Source organism: Typopeltis vanoorti, chromosome 9 (assembly GCF_054136105.1).
Source record: "Typopeltis vanoorti isolate ZY-2024b chromosome 9, IOZ_Tvanoo_1.0, whole genome shotgun sequence".
Taxonomy (NCBI): domain Eukaryota; kingdom Metazoa; phylum Arthropoda; class Arachnida; order Uropygi; family Thelyphonidae; genus Typopeltis; species Typopeltis vanoorti.
In genome coordinates this window covers 15853002-15877550 of record NC_143557.1, presented here as the reverse complement: position 1 = coordinate 15877550, position 24549 = coordinate 15853002, and the positions used below count along the sequence as shown (strand labels likewise).

Genomic DNA, 24549 nt, shown 5'->3' with positions numbered 1-24549 from the left:
ATCTTTCCTCAGGCTGTCATCCCCCTTCACACTCTATCACAAACCTACACACACAGGCCAATACATACATAAAAATACATACCACTATCCAACACAAAAACTAGGAGTCATTAGCACCCTCAAATGCAGAGCCCTAACAATTTGATCTAATGAACAAGCTCTGAACCAAGAATTTGAAATCATTAACCAAATATTTGTAAAAAATGGCTGCAATAAAAAAATGGTTCAGAAGGTTGGGAATAAAAATGCCACTAAAAACAAAAAAGATTACAAGAATGCCATAGCTACCTGACAATAGGAGCATTTCAGAAAGAATAGATAAAACACTACTTAAATACAACATTAAGACAACCTGCAATTCCCCGACAAAATTAAAAAATTTACTTCACTCTTCCAAAGATCCTCTTCCATACCTGGACCACCCAGGAGTTAAAAAATTCAATGTACTTGTAACCTATCTTACATAGGGGAAACAGGATGCACCATCCCAATCAGAAAAGATGAACACAAATGATACATTAAATACCTCCACTATGATAAACCAGGCCTATCAGACCACACACACTTCAAACATGCCACAGAATTGACTAGAAAGGCACCAAGTCCCTAAACCGCACCAAAACCTGGTATGAAAGAAAATTCAAAGCTTCTGAAATGCTGAAACATTATCCAAACCAGAACAAAAATCATGGATTAATCATTACAAGAATGTAGAATGATTTCCAAACATTGATTTTGGAAACAAAACTTAACATCATTAAGGATTTTGAAGACGGAATGAAAATTTGTGAGCTAGCAAAGAAGTTCGATCTACAGCAGGGGACAGGAACCGCCAGCTCCGGAACTGCATGCGGCTCTGGGGTGAACAAAGTGTGGCTCTTTTATATTGAATTAAAAGATAAATAATTAATACAAACAACTAAATATAGTTTTTTGATACGGCCTGTTCGTGGTGCTAGATACTATGCATGTGACGTGTGTTATGCATGAAATTTTATGACATGAACAACTGAACTATGTTACATTTGAAATACCGCTAAATGTTAACCCTGCCGAAGGTAACTAAACACCACGGCGATAATTTTGAAAACTTTGAGTCACCAGGAAAAATCAAATTGAAGTTGCGGATCCCAAAATTTTGTTTTAATTTTTTGGTGGAATGGCTCTTTGGTTCAAAAAGGTTCATGATCCCTGATCTACAGGAATCCACAGTAAGAACAATCATAAAAGAAAGGTTTACAGATTATGGAGGACATAGATTCTAATGAGGAATGAATTGTAGCCACAAGGCAAGGAATAAAAAAATCATTAGCTTGCTATGTGTGACAAGAAAGACATTATGCCATCAGACGAATCTATTAGATTTTATGAAACCATCGACATCGAAATAACTTTCTTTTTTTTTTATGTACAAAAAACTACAATTATGATTATATTTCTTAAAAAATATAGGTGTTTTTGTAAACCTTTGGTCCCAATTGTACGTTAGTATATATAAATTACAGGCAAAATTATATCCCGAGTTATGCGAATTCGACTTACATGCTTTTTGTTGGTCCCACCTACTGCGTACTTCGGGATATGACTGTACATGTATTTTTCCTAATGATGTCCTCAATACAGAGGTTGAAAAGTCGAATGTTACTTTCCTAATGTTAAGTAATTATTCTAACATGTGTGTTGTATCTCCATAAATTCTTCACTATTAATGCTGACCACCGTGTAACCTTAAAAGAAAGAATTTATTAAAAATTGTTTAAATGGCAATGAAGCCGACAAAAAAACTTAAATTTACAAAAGCTATTTAGCAGATGTCATGCTGACTTGCAAATCATTATTTAAATAATACACAATACATTATAAACAGATTCTTTAGTTTATAGAACATTCTTCTACAATAAATACAAATGGTTGTCCAACTACTTTCCTCCACTCTCTTTCTTGTGTGCATTTGAGACTTACTCTCTGATTTCTAATTTGTAAAAAGACTTGACTTTAACTCCCATCAAAATTCTGTCATAAACTGATGACAGAATAGTGGGAAAAAAAGAAAATTATGAGATATTAAGGATTGGCAGAAATGATATATAAAGCAAAAAATAACTTTAAAAATTACAAATGCACCCAACAGTAGTAAACATTAAAAAGAAGGGAATTAGAAAAGTATGAAATTATAAAAATGAGATCCAGAATTAATGTTAAAATTTTGAAATGCTACATTAGCTTAAATTGATGTTACTTGAAATATTCAAAAAGCAGTAAATATGAAGTCAAACATAACTTGAGAACTTCATCAGTCAGGCAACTTTTTAATTGGTTACCTCCAATAGACAGGGACACAACTTGCATAATATTGTGAAAATGCCAAAATATTCTAGAGACTATTGAAAAAAAAAAGCTCAGACATGGAAATACAGTACAGTAAAAGGAATCAGGGATAATAAAACACATAAAAATTGAAGATAAGGTTATTTTAAATGTCTTGACTATTTTTTCATTTCTTTTTCTTTCTTTTTTTTACCACTTCCATGAGATACTGCAACCCTATAAGAAATACATGCTGTGTGCACATTTGTGCACATGCCAGAGTCAACAGCAAAATATCAGTTGAAATTCCTCTTAGAGAGCTGGAGGTTATTGGGAGAATACTTCATAAGGGAAGCAATTTCACAGCACTGCAGTAGATGGAATGAGACAACTGGGAGTGCTTGGTTCAGTGAGTCAGTAATTCAAGCATGTTGTTCAACATCCATGATATATATCTACAATGCATCTCAAGCTCATGTTGCTGTAAGTTAGGCAGAAATGGAAAGGCATGATGGATAATAGTTCTAGTGAACAATCCCCATGGAAATATTAGTAGAAAAGAAATGATGTGGAAACTGGCTAAAGAGCGGGATCATCACTCGACTGAACTGCTCTCTTCTGAACAACATTAAAATTTTTAAGAGGTTTTCAGTAGACTAATTCCGAATGTAAGAAAAGTATTACCAAAGTCAAGCAGATTGGATTGTAAAGAGTAAGTAAGTATCTGAGCAGATGAAAAATAACATCTTGAGAAAAAAAAAAAAAGCCAAGTATTCTGAAAGATGAGAATGCTGTACAAATTATATGATTATGCTGGGAAAAGCTAAGAGTAAGAATCAGTCAGGGAAGAGCCACAGAGATCTGATCCTGACTGTTTCTTGCAAAAATAACTGCTAAGTTATTTTTGCAAGAAAAAAGGCAAAACTGCTTATGAAGCATGATGTGTCCAAACCATCTAAGCCACTGCTCAGTTATTTCATCAGCAACAGATCTAACTTTGAAGCTGCCAGAGATGTGTTCATTATGTACTTCATCCAGCATAGTAAAACCTCCATGAAAGTGACTGGGATGTTATAGCTCAATTACAGGATGGTGTGGAGACCAATGTTTAGGACTCTTATTGTAGGTGATTTTGAAGCTTGGAATGTTTGAGCACTACAAGGTTTGTTGGATGAGTGGTGAGTGCTATCATCAGCAAGACTGTAAATAAAGTATGAAGTCAGTAAGACCAGGTCATTTATATATATATAAAATTATAAGTCTTCTTCTTCATTGTCCTCACCATTATCCCATTTCACTTGGGACTGGCTCTCCTAGTTCATAATCACCAAGAGATTCTGTCCTGGGTCACCGATGTCTTTAACTGGGCACTTTGGAGGTCTCCTTTTTTTTTTTTTTAAATAAGGGACATCTATGTTAAACAAGGACTACCATGTCCCTTCGGTTTCATACACATTTCCATATGAAATGATCTACAGGACATCTCATGATGTGTCCAAACCAGCTAAGCCATTGGTCAGTTATTTCATTAGCAACAGATCTAACTTTGAAGCTCCTAGGGCTATGTTCATTATGTACTTCATCCAGAATGGTAAAACCTCCAGCCTCCTCAGCATCTTCATCTAAGTGATGTGTAGCTATTGTTCTTGTTGTTTTTAGAGGCCAACATTCTGTGTCATATATAATTGGAACTCGTACTGCTTGTACAGCAAGTTTTAGTAGCTGGGATCCATTATCAAGGTGAAGAATTGCTTTTCAGAAGAAGAAGAATAGAAATGGCTAAAACAACAGTTAGAGACCTATCTAAAATTCGGAAGGATGGGTCTCTCTCCATGGGAACAAGGTTGAGTACATATAAATGAGTAGGTATTGGAAAGGATCCGTGGAACTTTGGGGCTCCTTGGGGGATATTGACAGGAGGGTTGAAATATTTTGGACACATTGGGGGAATGGAGAACGGACTTCTCCAGGCAATGGTAGAGGTTGGAGTTCCTGGAGGGAAAGACCATCAATGAGATGGATGGATGGTGCGTGTGTGTGTGGTGGAGTGACTGATCTTCAGAGTTGAGGCCTCCAGAAAAGCATACAACAGGACTACATGGTAAGGACTGGTGAGCACATCACCAAGCATTCAAGTGACCATACAGCATCTGTGGATGCCCAGTGAACAAATGATGATGACATACTGCTGTTTTATATATATCTTCCCTTTTACTCATATTGACATCCTTCTGTAACATAATACTGCAGATAGCACTCTCTATTTCATCCAATGTACCATGTCTGTGTAGATGGTGACATCCCTTCTGAGCCAAAGTACTTGAAGCTTGCAACCTTCTTGAGTGAGATATCTTGAAGATATATGATATTATTGTTGGGACCAATCAAAAAATCACAACACGTGTACTCAGTCTTCTGTCTGCTAATTCACAAACTATCAGTTTCTAGAGCAGTCCTCCATTTGTCTAGCATAAACTGCAAGCTTCCTGGATCATTGCTCATTAGGGTGAAGTCGTCAGGGTATTAAAATATCTCATTGGGCAGGTTGTTGAACGTCTGCTGTTAGACAGTCCATGACCAAGTCAAACACAAGTGGATTTAATGCAGATCCTGCACTGTAATAATTCTTGCAGATTCACACTTCTTTATTTTTATAAAATGGTATCAGATAGCTTTTCCTTCATTAATTTGGCATTCTCTCTGTCTCTCTCTATGAGGATTCAGTTCAAAAGATTTGTGAGGAAGGTTACACCTACCACACCCAACGTTTTCTAGAATAAAACTGAGATATCATGTCCTGTGGCTTTGTCGTTTGCCATTTGGTCAATTACTCTCTTTACTTCTGATTCTGCGATCTCTGGTACAAAACTTTCTGTTGCTGGTAGGTGAGGCAAAACTTCACTAGGTTGGTTTCATTTAGCAGATGCTTATGTCCTTGTTCATTCTTGGCAATATCCCCTGTTAATTTTTTATGTATTTGACTGCCTTGATGTCTTTTGAGCTATGATGCCTTTGCGATCTTGAAGATTTCCTTATCGTTTTTGGTAATTTCGAGTTCTGCATAAAAATCATCCAAGCTACTAGCTTTTGATTGTGCTACACATCTTCTCACATCCTTCTTCACTGCCTGATATGCAACACAGACTTCTTCAGTTTCAGTTTGCTGCCATTATTTAAAGGAGTTTCTTATTACAAAGCTTGTCCCTTACTTCTTCCTTCCACCATCTGATTTTCCTTGTTCCCATTTATAGGTAATTTCAATATGTATAAATGGTATGCAGTCTGTTTAGTACAATGTCAATAGAAATCATCTCATAATTTATTCACCAAGCCTCTAAGTCCCTCTCGATGTAGGCAATCCACAAGATCTTCACAGAGATTTCCTCTTCCTGCTGGTCAAGTTTATGCCATTGGATTTTAAAGATCCTTTTTCTACACGCTGTCACTGGGTTCAACACCAGAAGTTCTGCTAGAAGCAGTCTGTGATGCATTGTGAGGGGATTCTCCCAATATTATCTTGCAGTCTTTGAAGATCTTAATGAACAGGCATTCTGCTATAATGTGATCAATTTGAGCTTACGTTACTACTTTTATATGTAATAAGGTATTCTGTAGGTTTCTTTCCCAGATTCTAGACTGCAATCCACATTTCTATTATCTGTCGGTGGGCCTGATTTACTGCTACATCGCTTTGGGGGGTACGTCCTAGTATTTCTTACAGCCATGTTTTTCCATCACTTGAGGGGGATGCTGTAGCATTTTTATTTGTCAATTGTATTCACTTGTCATGACCAGGAGTTTTAGTTAATGGCTTTAGTTTTAAAGCCAGTTACCACCTGAAGTCAAGGTAGTTGTTTTATGCTTTCTCAACAAATTGTTGAGAAATCATGGAAATATAAAAAATAATATGTACCTAAGTTTTGTAGATTTGTAAAATGCATATGACAAGATGCCCAGAGAAAAGCATATCAACACACTACAATTACATAGGATAAATGGAACATTTTACAGAACAAAATAGCTAAGTTGTAAATCAGCAGTTAGAATTGAAAGCATGCTAAACATATCCAGTGCAAATCTCTAGAGCAGTGGTTCTTAACCGGTGTTCCGCGGAAGGTGAATAGGTGTTCCACGAGAAGTTCTGGAATTTGTCATTTTTAAATTAATTTGTCAGCACAAATTAATTTAATGATGGTTTAATTGATTTTTATAATTATTAATCAATAATTAATTATCAATTATTATTAATAAAAAAGCAGCTAAATTACCAATTAATTATTAATTTATACATTACAAAATAACCAAGGCGTTCGGTCAAAATTTCAGGATTTGCGAAGTGTTCTGTAGTCAAAAAAAGTTTCAGAAACACTGCTCTAGAGTTTTCTAACTAAATTACAGAACAGATGTAACAAATTTTGCATGAAAATCAGCAATAAAAAGACCAAAACTCTGAAAATATTCAAAACAGAAAACTTCAGCTGCATTCTGAATGGAGATCCTATAGAAAAAGTAAAATATTTTAGCCATTTAGGCAGTTTTTAGTGAAGATAATAGGTTAAATCTGGAAATTAAGAGCAGAATAAGCAAAGCTCGTATAGTGGGTAGACAGTTGAATAAATTTATATGGAATAAGGGAGAAATCAGCCAAAACACCAAACTAACAATAAACATGACAGTATTCACACCAGTTTTAAGTCACAGATCTGAGAGATGGGTTAGAAATAAAGCACTTGATCAAAGATTAGAGACCACAGATATGAGGGTTCTGAGAAAAATTAGGGGAGTAAAAAGATGACTTCATGAACTGAATCATATTCAAAATAAAGATGCTAAAAAGAAACCTGAAATTGTTAGCAATTAAGGTGTGAACAGAGCTCATCTAAGTTGTTTGGCCACTTAAATAGAATGGGAGAGGAAAGGTAGAAAAACAGGTGTGCTGATAAGTAATAGACTAATTTGGAGGAAAATTGTTGAGTGGAGATTAATAATAATGTGCACTCAATCATGTGTGCTGTCAGAGTAGCTTGAACACCCCTCCCCCCTTGAGGTATCAGGATACTGATAAGGAGGAAGAAAGCATTCATGCTTTCTCTAAAGAAAACTTTCATTTAGAGAAAGCAAGAATTTAAAGCTGACAGAAGCATACCAAGCCATAATTTTACCAGAAATTGACATGTGCTGTACAGTCATTCCACATCTCAAGTGATGTACCATATAAATCCTCTCCAGGTGGTCCTGTTCTAAGCTTTTCTTAAAGTTTTCACTCTTCAAGACCTGTTATACCTGACACATCATCCATTAGATTTAAGATTTGCCTATTTGATTTATCAAGGCATATTACGAACTATTATGAGGGCTTAACCAAGAGATAAAGAAAAATCAAGGAGCGAGTATTGTACGACGATTCAATCATAAAAGGTGTGATCGATGAGGGTATGATAAAATCATGCTTCCCAGGTGAGAAAATTAATGATGTTAGTAAGGCTAGTAGAGCACAAAAGGGTAGGACGAAATAAATGATTGTAGTGGATGGAACAGATGATTTAAAAGGAGGAAAGTATGGGATGAGAGAGAACATGAAAGAATTACTGGAAGTAGCAAAAGAAAAGAGTGAGACAGCTAAGATAGTGAGTCTGTTGCCGTTGCATGACAGAGTAGAACTGAAAAGGAGGGTCATAATAGCGAATGACTAAATGCATAAGTTATGCAGGAGGAATGGTGTGGAGTTTGTCGATGTGTGGAGTGAGTTTGAGGGGCAAAGGGACTTATACCAGAAGGATGGTTTGCATCTGAATGTATTTGGTGTTCAGAGACTAGAAAAGGTGTTGTTTAATGAAGTGAAAGTAGGTGTGCAAAATCAGGGAAACTAGAGCTTGGGGAGAGGAGGGGGGGCTGTTGAGTGGATATGCAGACATCAGTGAGACAGTTAAATGTAAGAATGTGTATAATATGCCAAAGCTAGTATCACTGAAAACAAACTAGAATGGGACAGTTAGTATAAAGTGTCAGGATAGCGGTGGGCTTAAGTGGCTTTTGCACTTTATGTACACTAATGCCAGGAGATTTGCATTTTATGCACTTAATGTACACAAATGCCAAAGGTTATTTGCATTTGTGAGATATGGCTGACAGAAGCTGATATAGTTAGTGGGATAAAATGTGAAGGGATATAGTGTGTTTGGGGATGATAGAAAAGAATGAAGGAGGAGTGTTATTATTGACATCTGAGAATTTGTCCATAACGAATATGACCACGTTGCCACCAGTTGGTGAGAGTGATCATATGTCTTGACCTGGGAGGTGGCTAAATCTGTGGAATTTTCATAGAACAGGTTATATGTGGAATTGCAAGGCTGGAAAGTATGACAAGCTTAGGATATTGCTTGGATTGGTGCCATGACATGTAAAACTACAAGGGCTGGATGGGAAGTGGTAAAGGGGTGTTTGAGGGAAGTAATGGCAGAGTGCATACCTACAGTCAGGAGAGTAAATCAAATGGGAGTTAAATGGATGAATATCATCATTAAGTTAGAGGAGAGATGCTGCAAGTAAAAGAAAGAATGTATATGGCAAAATGATTTCAATGAACATAACTGAATCCGTCGAAATAGTTGAATTACTAAGTGAACTTAGTAATTCAACTTTGCAAGAGTATATCATCCAGGTGGTGATTGCAGGAACAAGAGAGCCAAAGGTTTATATGGGAACTGAGGTAAATGAAATGGAGGTGCCTAGCATATTACAGAACCTTAATGTGAAGACAGCTATGAAACTGGATGGTATACCAGCTTAAGTTTTATGTGAAGCAGCAAGGGAATTGTCAGTGCCCTTGACCATACTGTTTAGTGTAAGTCTCAGCTCTGAGTTAGTCCAAAGGGAGTGGAAAGAGAGGCCTTTGTTAAGGCCTTTTACCAAGATTCTCTTCTTCTTTTCCATAGAATCCTTTCTCATCACCCTTATGTAGCACACATTATTCCTCCTGACTCTGAAGTAGAGATATTCTGAATTCACCAAAGTATAAGTACTCTTACCTCATGCAGTTCAATTTTGTTAATTTTTGTACCAGCAAAAGGTTTTTTCTACTGCTTTATCTAAGTGCAAGGGATGCCAATTCTGTTACAGACCATATAGAAAATTGGCATCCCTTATCCGCTCCACTAAAGACCAACCACTTCCCTTAGACCTACCTGGTGTATACTAGGTCCCTGTAAATTGTCCTACTTTGGCCAAACAGGCAGGACAGCAAATATCAGAATCTCAGAACACAAGGATTACATCTGATTTCACCAGTACAGCCACTCTGGGCTTGCAGACCACGCTCTGGATACTCGCCACAGAATAAGATGGAAGAAAGCCACAGTAATACACCGCAGCAAGTTCAAATATGAAAGACTATTCATGGAATCAGCATCAGCCCTTAGGAACATGCTAAACCTCAACAAATTTGGATGCATGAGACTGCCCCAAATTTGGGAAACATTTATCAGAAGAACTTCAGCCCAAAGGCCAAAAACTACCATATAGCCCGCCAGGGGGCACCATCAGGACTTTAGGAAAACGGTAGCTTCCTAGCTTCGGTTCTCATTTGCTGTTATGTAGTACTTGCATGCACTTGTCTTTGTATTAAGTTCCCAAGAAGATGGCAATGTGACGTTTGCCGAAATATCGGAAAGAATATATTAAAGTTTATTTAATTTATATTTCTAGTGTACGCTGTCAATTCCTTAATTATTAGTTATAATATTTTATTCATATCATCTCCTAATATAACTAAATTTCTACTCGCTAAAAAGTACCTTTTTAACCTATCAGAGTGTACACTTATAATTTTACTAGGATTTTTGACATCTTGAATACTAAAATTCACAGGAGAAAATTTGTCTAGAATTCTATATGGACCTGAAGCTTTCCTTCCTAATTTCCTAACCCTTTTTATACTAGATTTATCATCTAACAATACTAAATCTCCTAATGCAAATGACTTATACTTTCTAAAACGATTTATACATGGTCTAGTTTTCTGCTAACTTAATTTACTTATTTCACCTACTAACCTATGAGTAGTGGAAAATTTATCTACTAATGTTTCGAGATACTCATTTATGTCATTGTATCCTATATTAGGAATGACTGAAATAAGTTCATTAGGAAAGATTGGATCAAAGCCATATAAAGCAAAAGATGGTTTTTCTTTGATAGCAGAATGAAAAGCAGATCTGCATGCAAATAATGCTTGAGAAAGATATGTGTCCCAATCATTCATTTTAGTGTTTGCCAGATTGGAAAGTAGTTCTTTATATTTTTATTCAGCCTTTCACACATACCATTACACTGTGGGTGGTAAGGTGTAGTAAAAATCTTCCTAACATTGAGTAATTTACATAATTGTAACAACAGTTCAGATGTAAAATTTGCTCCTTGATCTGAAAGTAAGTTCAGAGGAGTTCCATATCTACAAATAATCATATTCAAGAACTTTCTTGCAATAGTCTTTGCAGTTTGATCCTTCATTGAGAGTGCTTCAGGAAATCAAGTTAGCATATCTATGGCTACTAGAATATGTTTATTGCTTTTTTTAGTAGTTGGCAGTGGACCTACTATATCAATAGCAACAGCCTTTATTGTTTGTGGAATGAAATATATTTCTAAGTCTCTCATCCTTTTCCCTAACAATTTGAAAACATTGTTCAAGATTTTTAACCTTTTTCTTGTATTCTGTTTCTTTCAAGTTATCTTTAAGGCCATGCCTAAATTGATTAAACAGCAACCATTCTAAAGAGGATCTCTCTCTTCAGATGAAACAAAAATTTATGAGCAATGCTCCAAAGTCTGTGGTAATACTCTGAAACAGACTCCCCATTACCTGGAATGCACTGATGAATTTTCCAAATGTTGGGCATTAATTCTCTTCCACTTGAAATTCTGATATTACCAAACTTTTAATAAATGTTGCATAACTGTCAGTATCTCTCAGCAAAGGGGATGTGTTTAAGAACATTTTGGCTTTTCCCAATAATTTATTACGAAGTATAATTAACAAATTAAAATCTGACCATTTTCTAAATCTCTAATTTTTTCTGCATATCTAAAAAATGTTTCTATGCTTTCACTACTATCACCTGAGAAAGAAAGTATTACTAAAGTTGGATTAACTAACTTAAAGCATTCCTCATTTTTAATTGAAGAAACTTCACTACTAGAATTACTATCTCCTGTAGCCATTTTACTTGAGTCAAGATTTACTTTCTGGAGTCTAAAATAAAGTTAAGTCACATCCAATTCTGTTGACTGCGCTATTTGTAATAATAGAGATTAAATCTCTGTTGCCATTTGTTATAATGAGAGATTATTTATTAATTAATTATTATCAATCCTCGTTTGTTATGAAATTTTCTCTATAATGATTATTTCTCTTCCCGAGTGTTTTTATATATGCACAATGGTTCAATTTTTTGATTGATGCAATGACTTTTAACTGTTTCTTTCAGAATCCGAAAGACCACTGACTCAAGACCAAATACAAAACATACACATTTAATAAAACAAAAACAATATATACACTTCAAATAAAATTACACAACTAACTACAAAATTAACTTGATCCAAGGCCTTTTAAAATAAACTTACACTTTAGAGATAACCCATTCTCTGACTCATTCTATTACTGGTTTGTTTAACATATACTTAATCACATCTACTAGACTAAACACCTTATTTACACAATAACAAAATGTTCATAGTCAGTTTCTTTGTTAAGGCCTTTTTTCGAAGATATAAGATTCTCTTCTTCTTTTCCATAGGATCCTTTCTCATCGCCCTTATGTAGCACACATTATTCCTCCTGACTCTGAAGTAGAGATATTCTGAATTCACCAAAATATAAGTACTCTTACCTCATGCAGTTCAATTTTGTTAATTTTTGTACCAGCAAAAAAAGTTTCATTTACTGCTTTATCTAAGTTGCTAAATTCAGTCTCCTTTTCGAGTAGAAATAACAGATAGATCTGGCTTCCTTAAAACAAATTTAAATTTCCAATCAGCATTTCCTCAAACATTCCTATAGAACGTCAATTGCAATATTTTATTTACAGTCTTAACTCCTCCACTTTAAAGACTCAGTTCTACGATTCTTTTTTGGAATCTACTATTAATATTCTTCCGACTGTCACATACAACTAAATAAACTTCGTAAGAACAAAATTCTTCTGTCTGCATTCTTAAACTTCCATTAGCTCTCCCTTGTTTTTTTCTCCCTTACTTCGATACCGAATGCTCTCTTTCTCAGCTGTCAATCACATAACAAACTCCTCAGCGAGCATGTGCACTCCATGAAAGTGGCAAGCAAGAAGTTAGGTATAATGACTGATGTGTCATCACCATTAGCGTTACGAGAATGTATTTACAAAACACAGCACTTAATCATTTTAAACCATAATAAAATTTTTGAAAGTAACAGAACTATCCAAATCCAGTAAGTACATATTTTTTTTTAAATGCTTCACATTTCATTTTGACAAAATAACATCAATAACAGGCACATTGCAAGTGCCAACAATACATGTTATGTTGTATAAACAATTTGTAAAAATATTCAGAATTTTAAATTATGATTATTTTTACAAAACTGTAAGGACTGGATGTTGATAATGCATGTGATGTGGTAAAGGAGTGCTGGAGGGAAGTAATAACTGACTGCATACCTACAGTCAGGAGGATAAATCAAGTAGGAGTTGAATGGATGAATACCATCATTAAGTGGGAGCTACAAAAAAAATAAATAAATAAACTGTGGAGGAAAGTGACATGAGCAGTAAAAAGCACAGGCCAGAAGGGAAACCAGAGTATATGAGGAAATTAGCAGTAAAGGCCAGTGGTAATCACAAAGAGTTCTTTTAGCATGTTGCAAATAAAATCAAATTAAAAAAATAATCATAGGAGAATAATTTTAATAAATGCCAGTGGTGGGAAGGTAACTGGAGAAGACAAAATAGTTGAATTACAAAGTGAACACTTTGCAAGAGTATATCATCCAGGTGGATACATTGCAGTGACAAGAGAGGGAAAACAGCTCATCTGGTTACTGGAGGTGCATAGGATATTACAGAACCTTGATGTAAATACAGCTATGGGATTAGAGATGGTATATCAACTTGAGTTTTATGAGGAGGTGCAAGGGAAAGAAATGGCAGTGTCTTTGACCACAATGTTTAATTTAAGTCTCAACTCTGAACTGGTCCCAAGGAGGCAGAAAATAGTTCCTTTGCATAAAGGAGGCTTCAAGACTGGGGTAGCAAATTACTGACCAATCAGCATCTCAGGAGTTGTGGTCAAGGTACTGGAAAAGTTGGTTAAGAGTAAAATACAGGAATGGGATACTATAAAGGGACAACATGGTTTTGTGAAGGGTTGGTCATGCTTCAGTAACTTTTCTTTTATAATACAGACCCAAGTTGGGTTAAAGTAATAGTTCTACAGTGATGCTACTTGACTTTGCAAAGGCATTTGATAGGATATCAAATGGAATTCTAATAAAAAAATTGTGGCATATGGGAATGGATATAAAGATTGTCAAGTAAAGAAGGAGGGGGGGGGGTGATGGAGAGATACCAAATAGTAGTTTATTTAGGAGTAAAGTCCAGTAGAAGGCTAGTAACCAGGGGCATGCTGGAAGGCTCTGTTCTTGGGCCAGTACTATTTAATGTACTGGATGTACTAGATGTTAAAATTTTACAGGATGTTTTAAAATTTTGTAGTATGTGCAAAGGAGAGTATAAGGTTATGCATTTTGGGGTGAAAATATTACCAGCTGTGTATGATAATTGATAGAACTGTGCTCCAGGAAATTGATGAAGCCAGGGAAATTAAGGTGTTGAGGTGTATAGAGAGGGAGCTGATGTTCAGAGGACATATTACAAAAGTGGCTAAAACATTTCATTGGATTACTTGGTTACTGAAGAACATTCTGACAAGCAGAGATATTATACTACTTCTTTATTAGGTTAGAACCATCTGGACTACTGTGAACAGATCTGGCAACTTGGATTTGGGGGGGGGGGGGTGAGGAGAGGATCCAGAGCTAAGTGACCAACATGGCAGTAGGTCTATACAAATTGCTTTAGGGATTTTGCATGATCAATACATAGGAAATTTTCATAACAGGTTTAGTAGTGGCCCTTAGTTCTAGAGTATATATATATATATATACAGGGTGTTCGGGATAAATTTGACATATTTATAATTAATTATATTTTTCCGTAAGTTACATGTATTAACACACACTTCTCTTCATTTAAAAGTTTGGACCCTTCTTCATTCATATACAAGATGTCAGAAAGGATGGATAGCTGGAACCCACCTGAATCATGGAAGAGAATAACTTGTATCATGATGATTCGTGCCCGCCATCAAAATAAGGATATTACGACTGCTGCCCAATGCTCCCTGAATACAGTAAAAACAATCAGGCATGAACTAGAGACTTGCAATGGTGACTACGAGGATGTAGCAAGAAGAAAGATCCCTAGCAGACGATCTGATTGCGTTCGTACAGCAGAATTCCTCGCAAATCTGCAGGAACAGGTGTTGAAGAACCCTGGCATTGGAATTCGGGCTTTATTCGTGGAGTTGCTAACTGTAGTCAAGCCCTGGATAACAAGGGTAGCCAATGGTAGGCCGTATGTATGGCAGCAGGATTCGGCCCCTTGCCACACCTCTGGGAAAAGTCAAAAATGGTTGTCTGAAAATTTCTACGACTTCACCAGTCCAAATGTTTGGCCTCCAAACTCCCCAGACCTTAACCCCATGGATTATTTTGTATGGGGCGCAGTTGAAAAAGACACCAATCGCACTTCTAGTAATACAAAAGCCCAGTTAATGGATAAAATTAAAACAGTTTTTGCGGCTCTTCCCAGGGAGACTGTAGCATCAGCTTGTTCGAGGTTCCGAAGCAGAATTGAAGCTGTAATCGATGCTAATGGTGGTTATTTTGAGTAAATCTTGTTGATAGTATTGTAATTAACTCTGCCTGTAATGTTTTTTTTGTCAATTCATTAAATTTAATAGATACAAAGAAGATTTTCTTTTTCCTTACGAAACTGTCAAATTTATCCCGAACACCCTGTATATACTTTTTTTTTTTTGCTTGCTTGGAGAGTGAGGAATGAGTGGAACAGGTTGCCAAAGTCCATTGTTGGTTTCATGACTGTGAATGAGTTCAAAGCAAAGTATAATATATAGTGCGGGGTATCATGTTTAAGGCATCCCTTGATGAGTCTGCATATTCTATGAAGTCACCTGTATGATGATGATAATAATGACACTTTTCACTGTGAGAGGGAGAAAAAACTTTTTTTTTTTAAAATTTAACTACTATTAATTTACATTTTACAATGGATTAAAAACAAAATAACACACTACCCTTCATTTGTGGCAATAATTACTGCTGACAACTTTGATCCTTTTATTAGTGCTACATTTCTTGGAAAATCAGTTCCTTTTTCACCCTAATAATATTTTCAGAATAAGAAATTAAATCATTAAGTTCATTTAATATCCAATGGTAGGATGTATATATTTAAATTTCAAAAGAATTAAAGCTGCTATAGATTTTTGTTTATAAAAGATAAAACTAACAAACAAGAAAAGCTACATTAAAAGAAAATTGGGTAATTATGTACTGATTGTCTATCTGCTGAAATTAATCAGAATCATCATCATTATTTGATGAGATGATTCTGAGAAATTAACTGTAAACAAATTAAGTAAACACTGTTATGTGTTTATAGAATTTTCGGAAAAAGAGCTGATTTGCATTCTCTTTGCAGTGCTCTTAGAATAAGAAATAGTTGTACTACGCAGGATCCCCATTCATTGATTTTTCATGCATATTTAAATATCTTTAGTATCCTAAACCTAATGACATTTTAATTAGTAATGAAACTTTAATTAGTTCAGAAATTTTATTTATTTCAGTTCATTTTTTATTCCTACATTCCTTTAGAGGACATTCTTCATTTCATGGATTGCAAACGTGTTATTCGCAGCTCTTGTAAGAAAATATTAAATTAAGGTAATTTTTAAAAATGGTGCCAAAAACCTGGCAGAACAATAGAGAGGATCAAAAAATAAGGATAATAATAATGTAGAATACACAAACAACAACCTCTATACTGATGTCACAAATTAAGAAAAATTGACATATGAAATTTCCAGATTGATAGGAATCATTCGACAATTGACCAGTGTGTTAGAGAAAGTAGGAAAATATTTAACTATGACATGAAAAGGAAATAATAAGCAGGAAAACATGGAAATTCATAAGATATCAATGAATAATAATAAGAAGAAGAAAAAAAGTAAATCAATTAGAATATACAAAAAACCAAGCATTTAATGAAGGCTGTTCCCAACCCATATCCAAATGAACTATGCACAGCAAATTGAAGACGATTAGTATTGACAGTCGCATACTTATACATAAAATAAGTTTCTAATTCAGAGGTCGGCATGTGTACAACTCAATTCAAAATAAATTGATTCTTGTTCATTTGCTAAGAAAAAAAAGTTGGCTAATATGACAATATAAGGAGGGGGGGAAAAAAAGGAATTATATATTACTGAAGAGAAAATAATTATCCACTTTACACTAAGAATATTTGGGCAGTAAATTAAAGATGCCAACAAATTATATTATTGGTTTCATCTTTTATCCAAGTGTAAGAAACAAAGTTTGCATGTGAAGTTACTGCTCTCCAGTCATCCCTGCAGTTGACCATAAGACCACATTGAACTAAGAGGATGAAACTTCTCATAGTAAAAATAGACAGAATTTTATTTCCCCCTGGTAAATATTGCAGAATGTGGGTGGTCTACACCATCTAGCCAAGAATTTGATATCTCCTAGAATGCTTCTTTCTAAATACAAAAATCATGTCGCTGAACAATAAAATTTTCACAATATGTAATATTGCTGGTTTTCAAATCCATGTTTCTTTCTAACATTCCACAAATAGCATTTTAATTCATTAATTATAAAAATAAAAATTGTCTTCCCAATGCTGACAGGTGCCAAAAAAAAAAAACCTTGATAGTTCTGTTGTAAGTAACGATATCCCAACACATTACTTAATCTGCTCCAAATATGCAGGGCAAGAAGACAACTGTAAAATGCATGTTCTGCTGTTTCCAATCGATGACAGATGTCACAGATTGGATCTCTGATGTTAAAGTACCTCCATTTGATGGTATTGACTGCAAAGTGACAATATGCAATTCTCCAAGCAAGATCCCTTTTGTTAGGGTATCCTTGGAACTTCAATAAGTTATAAAACAAAATGCTATTATCAGTACTCATCTGTGGAAGTTTGCATCGAAAGAGATTGTTTTTTTATACCAATTTTTACTTTTTTTAATGGAGAGAATGTCAATGTCAAAATGTTGTAGTATTCAGGAACAACTCAGCTTTTTGAACTTTATAATCATTTACTCCAAACAGAGGAAGATGAAAACCCAGGTAATACAGGAGAAGGTCTGCACATGTGTGACTGGTCTTCAATGTTTTATGGATTTTTCAAGCTGTATTGCTTAAATAGTAAAATTTTAAGACTGAAAGCCGAAATCTTCTATGCTTCTTTGATAGTTGAAGAAAATCCTTTTTAACTTCTTGGTATCAGTTGGACTAAAAAAATTGCACAGGTGTACTATATAATTGCTTTTCTTCGGCTTCTGTGATGTCTGTAATATTTATTATCTACAACTGAGCAAAAAAGATTATGGTTTTGAGCTATGGCTTTAGAAGAAAAGGAAAGTGGCCCTATTTTCCAGTCTTCTAAAGTTCTATTGGGTAATATTGGGTAAATGGAGAAGGAAATTCCAAGTATAATGAGGAGGTTCTCTCTTAAGTGTTAATCCAAAAGGAATGTCTCCAAGATCCCAGTTTCCAAAAACTTTTAATTTTGTTTTGTCTGCATTAGTAGTTATTTACTGATCTTTCTAAATTTTTCCAAAATACCAAAAACAAGATGTATATGGAATCATTATCCTTCAAAGTGCCTACTACATTACATAGAGCAATGGACTAAAAGAGCAACCTTGCTTGACTCCTTTTTGAATTTTGACTGGGTCTGACAGGAATCCATTAACTAGGAAGCAGGTAGTTGAATTGACATTGGCTCCTTTGATAACAGATAGCAGCTTTTTACCTACACTAATTTGCTGGAGGACGTGGAACAGATAGGGAAGCCAGACATTATCAAATGCTTGAGTAAGCTCTACTAATAGCACTGCCATCAACTGCTTTTTCGTATTAACTAAGCTGAGTAGGCACACAGAAAGAGATTAAATTCTACTGCTAAGCCTAAAATTACATATATCCGTGTGCTTTTAATTATATATCTCATTCCCACTTTGTGACTGTTATTGATAATGTGGAAAATATCTTGTAGTTAGTATTAGATAGAGAAATAGGTCTCCAGCTGATTAGGTGTGACCTCTATTAGGTTTTGGAATGAGGACAATATGGCTTGCTACAAATTCACTTGGTCCGGACAAGAGAAAAGAATTAATGGAAGAATCAGAATGGGAAGAATAACATCCCAAGCTTCAAAGTTCTATCCCCAGACCATCAGGTCCTGGGATTTTCTTGTCTGGCATTCTTTATAGGCTGTGGTAACTTCAGATGCTCTAATGGGTCTGTGAAGTCCATCTTGGATATGAACAGGAAAGCCATTAATGTTCCAAGAGTTATAATTTCCCACTGTATTACTGTCTGCAAACAGATTATTGTAGTGTTTTTTTTTTTAAAAGGAGTCAAGGATGTCTTGAGTAGTGGACATGTCTTCACCATGCAGATTTGAGTGATAGTCCTTTCTTTGCAGAATTTAGTGATTGTCTATTGAAGAATGCAGTTGAAGGGTTATCTGCTAAGTGATGCTGTAAAAGAAAGAAATTTTAAAATTTCTTTCTTCTACTTGTTTCTGCCTTTCCACTTTTATCTCTATGTTAATGTTTCTAATGATGTTGCTACATTCTATATCTGGTCTGCTACGAACCAGCTTCTGTCTTTATATAGGTCTTTCAACGTTTTTCTTTTGAGGAAAGCCTGTTCCCTTCCCCATTCCATCATATTCTGTTCTACTGTTTGAATTTTAACTACATATCCTAATTCCAGGTAATATAATTCAAATTTGAACAGAAGGTGTGGAATTTGGTTGAAAAGATCAATGGAAAATTTGGTGGAAGTTCATGGTCCAGAACTGATCTCTACATATTCCATGCAGCAGAATTTAAGTAGAACTGGATTATGGTCTGACATGTTGATTTCAAGATGCATGATCTGAATGATCCTATTTATAAGGGAAGAAGAGATATAAATTTGATCAAGATGGGTACCAATACTTGATTCATGTATGTGTAAACCTGGAGATTAGAATTGCAAATCTTCCATATTTCTACTACTTGAACATTGTTGAGACATGTTTTTAACTGCTGTGCATATCCCACTTTTCCATTCCCTTCGACCTTTATTAATGTCTCATCAGTGAGAGCCGGACTCACTTCTGGGTCCGGCTCTCACTGGTTGAAGGTTGAAGTAATGCACAAATCATGTTTCCATATTTAAGTAGTAAAAAGGTGTCACACCTTATTACTAAGATACTCTGAATTAGATATAGATATTGAAAGTTATTTTTAGAGATAGTTATTGAAAGTTTTTTTCACTTGGTTATATTATAAATTAAAGATGCCAGGAAATTATATTCTTGGTTTCATTCTTTATCCAAGTGTAAGATAACAAAATATGCATGTGAAGTAACTTCACAACTGGCAACTGATGTGAAGTCATTCGTCTCTCTATACAATTAGCCAAGTCCTGAAGTTACTTCACGTGCAAACTTTGTTTGTTTACACTTAATAGATCAAACCAAGAATATAATTTCTTGGCATCTTAATTTATAATATACTTCTATCAATGTAGTTTCCATATTCTGTCTTGGAACCAGCTTTTCCAATACCTTAACCACCACCATCCTAAGTTTTCATGCGCGCGTGTGTGTGTGTGTGTGTGTGTGTGTGTGTGTGTGTGTGTGTGTGTGTGTGTGTGTGTGTGTGTGTGTGTGTGTGTGTGATTAGTTCGATTATGCAAATAAACTATGTTGTTCTCTTTTATCTTCCTTGTGTATCAAGAACTGAGACAAATTTACATGTCCACACTAAGCTATTTTTTGCACATATGAGATGTTATCCAAAGGTTTCGGGAATTATCTCTGATTGTCACTAGCCTACTAAGCCAACTTTTTCACTTGAGCTGCTTCTGTTTTGCATACCAGTGTGCTAGTCTTCTTGATTGTACCTCGCACTGCTCATGAGTCTGATATCCTTTATTTTCCTTACATGCTATCTGCATTTTTTTTTTTTTTTTTGAATTTCCTGTTTAATTATGTTTACTCATCCATTTTACTACCTGTTTTATTCTCTTGATCCTGGGTATATATATACAGTCTGATATTGCTTAATCTAAGCACCTTTTGACCATTCCCCATGCACTGAACATTATCTTTTGCGGATTCTTATGATATAGTATGCCTTAAAGCACTCTCCAGAGCTTATCATTACATCTGCTTTATATTATCACATATACCCATTCTTAACTGAAAATTCTGCTTGATAACAATCATGTATCAAGCATAAATGATCACTTTTTATAGTCAGAAGTGGAAATCCACTGAAAGTATGAACAGATCATAGCAAAATTAATTTCATTTGCTTCCTTCCAAAGATGTCCCCCATGGGAAATCCAACATAACTATTAATCAGATTACTCATACTGTATTTATTTGGTGATGCAAGATTAGTACACTATCCAATTACTGATGACTTAACCCTGGTATCTTCTTTGGCCTGGTTCTCACTGATGAACCCTCAAAGGTTGAAACCAGAGTTAGTAATAATGTTTTTCCCCATAATGCTGTTCCATTATTATGGCAAATGGGTTCATGGACAAGTCATCACAGGAAAATTCATTGCAGAAAAAGTTCACTGAAAACATTTTTCACTAGAAAATTGAAATGATAATGCATTGATACCAATATATAAAAAGTAAATGCAGTGCAAGATAAAGTTCATAAAATATAATTTTTTTATGTATTATTTGTTTAGATTTTAATTAGATTTTCATATTTTTTATTCTTATAGAATGAAAGTAATCTATTTATTGATCGGTGGGTTTCCTAATTTCTGTTTCGTTGTAATTTTTAATCAATTTAAGCTGGTTCGGAAATCCTGCTGAAATTCCATGACCAAACATGGGAAACCACTCAAGCCACTTCAGGCCTCCAATAAGCAGTGCTGTGGTCTCACATCAGATGATGAAATTCATCTCTTCCCTAAAAACAATTACAAACATCCATGCCCATTGCGAGTTTCAAATCCACAGCTCACTGGTGAGAGAGGGTACGCTATCATTTAGTTGGATGATAAGAACATGATATTTCTGATTACAATTTATTTTTGAACATTTCACAAGAGAAATAATTAATTATGTATTTCACTTTATCTATTTGCGAAACAGGCTCATCCTGCAGCATATCCTTGCCCACCGGCCAGAAATAGTTATGCTGCGGGAAACTAACCTCGATTTCACTAGCAAAGCTTCAGATCAGCACTGGAAGAACTGGCCGTATACCATGCACCACTGTCCTGCCACACAACTTCATGGATCAGGAGTCAGCATTGGAATCCATAAAAAAAGCATCCTAAAATTAAGACTTATCGATACCTTTCCAGAGTGTGCAATATATGCACTCATTAGAATTCAGACAGGAAAGAAAATCCATATAATTAATGTATACATACCACAAAACGAACAGCTTTCAGCTGCAATAGTCCAAAGCCATTTCACCAAAGTCAACAAGTACCAGCTCTGATCCTGCAATGGACAGACAACAATGTCAAGAACATCGATTCTCACTAGCTCAGCTTCTCCAGGATGTAATCAATGACTACGAGCTGAGTGATATCTTCAGACACCTGCACTCACATAAAAAAGTTCTCCTGGAGGGCCAAAGGTGGTCCTGCCAGAGTCCTATACCAAGCACGGCTCGATAGATACCACACATCCAAGCAGCACACAATACCCTTTGTAAAGAGAGTCATATACCACTCATCTCATGTATCAGACCATGATTCCATCTTTCTGAGCATTTGCATTCGTGGACACCTGACACAAAAGAGGAGCATATTGAATATTTAATAACAGCTTACCAGAGGACACAGAATATCTCAGAACCTCCAAAAACTATATCACAACTCTCATCAGACATGCCTACTTCCCAACTAATTTGAGTGGTGGTCACTCTTTAAGGCCAAAGTCAGGATATTTACCCAAAAGTATAGTTACCAGAGGAATTTGAATAAACATTCAGTTCTAAAAAATCTACAACAACAACAACAGCAGCAGCAATTACGTCATTCGGAATCTGAGGAATACCAGTCCTAGAAGCCACCACATGCTCACACCTAGAGCAGTCTGCAAGAGGAGCACTAATAAGAGCACAATGCAAACACATTAACTTCGCAGATGCACCCACAAAATATTTCTTATCATTGGAAAAATGCCGACAAGAGTGTACCAATATATCTGCTATAACAACAGATAGTATAAACGTCATAGAAATTCATGATGAAATCCTGTTATATATCTTGTTGTACTACAAAAATTTATACCAAGCTAACTCAACATTCCATGGATGCCATTGACATAATTCTCTCCGATGTGAAATGACTCTCACCAGCAATGCAGCATAAGACAGAACTCCCCATCATGCTACACGATTTGACAACTGCCTGCAGCCCCTTACCTAAAAATAAATCTTCTGGCATAGACAGACTCACCACTGAATATTACCAGTCCTTTTGGGAACAGCTTGGACCTAACCTCTACAGAGTATATGTAGAAGACAATACCAATGGCTTCCCACTCAATATAACTTTTGTTATTAAACTTATTCCAAAGAAAGGAGATGTGACAAAATTAGAAAACTGGTGACTCATTTCCATAAACACAGACTGTAAAATAATATCAAAAGCCATTGTCAACAAACTTAAACCCACTGTGAAATAATTGATATGCATCAGAGCTATTCCATCCCTGGAAGATCTACCCACGAAAACTTACACCTCATAAGGAATCTCATAAGCATAGCCATCAGCAACAGTGAAACAATGAGTCTTGTAATACTAGACAAAGAAAGAGATTTTGACTGAATTGAACACCCCTACTTATTCAACTTCCTGAAAGCCTTTGGCTCAGGCATCATTCAATCATTAAGATGTTATATGCTAAAGCACACTTTTGCATGAAGATAAACAGACTCACCATATCTGTACCATACAGCACAGTTATTAAACAAGGCTGTCACTTTTCGGTCCGCTTTACACAATTGCCATTGAGATCTTTTTGCATAGAATAAGCATGCTGCTTAGGGCATCCCGACTTAAACTTTCTTACCAAGACATAACCCTGACAGCATATGCTGATGATGTTACAGTTATAGCCCGCAAAGAAGAGGATTTCTATAACATACAACAGCATACCAACAATACCAAGTGGCCTCAGAAGACAAACCAAACTAAATGCACATAACACCACAGAACTGTGGTGTGGCAAATGGAAAAAACTGAACCGATTCCCTAATGTCTGATCACTGGTCCACAGAGGGGAAACAAATACCTGGGAATTTATTTATAAAATGCCCTCTTATATGGATACAAACTGAGGAACACTTATTAAATGTTTCAAGCAAGTACTAGGAAAGTGGGCAAAAATATGAGCCTCTGCCTCCACAAGAAGGAGAACAATAATTGTTAACCAAATAGCTACCAGTGTCCATTGGCATACGCTAAAGATTCTCATGCCACCAATGCAATTTATCAAACAAATACAGTCAACTATTTGTCAATTCATATGGAACAAAACAAACTGGCTTTCCTACTCCATGCTAAGTACTTCTCTCAAAGGAGGACAAAACTAGACCTCCATTGACAACAGGATAACAATGCTCCACACTTGCTTTCTCCTTAATACCTTACAACAGGAAATGCCACACAAAATCACCACTGAGTATATTTTCACTTCTGCTGCTAGAAGTCTCTCTTTCTCCACAGCCTTGAAAATGACAACAATACACATGCCTGGGAATCTAGCAAACTTCTACAAAGATGCCCTTCGAAGATGGAAGAAGCTAAACC

At 35.5% G+C, this 24549-nt stretch overlaps 1 protein-coding gene across 1 annotated transcript in view; it reads right to left on the bottom strand.

Annotated features, from left to right (window-relative positions):
* Nucleotides 1–24549, bottom strand: part of LOC150102899 (tRNA (34-2'-O)-methyltransferase regulator WDR6) — a 624232-nt gene that overhangs the window by 371888 nt on the left and 227795 nt on the right. The window contains exon 10 of the mRNA XM_090398196.1: nt 15724–15809. Coding sequence (XP_090254322.1) covers nt 15724–15809 — 86 coding nt within the window. The remainder of the gene's footprint in view (nt 1–15723; nt 15810–24549) is intronic.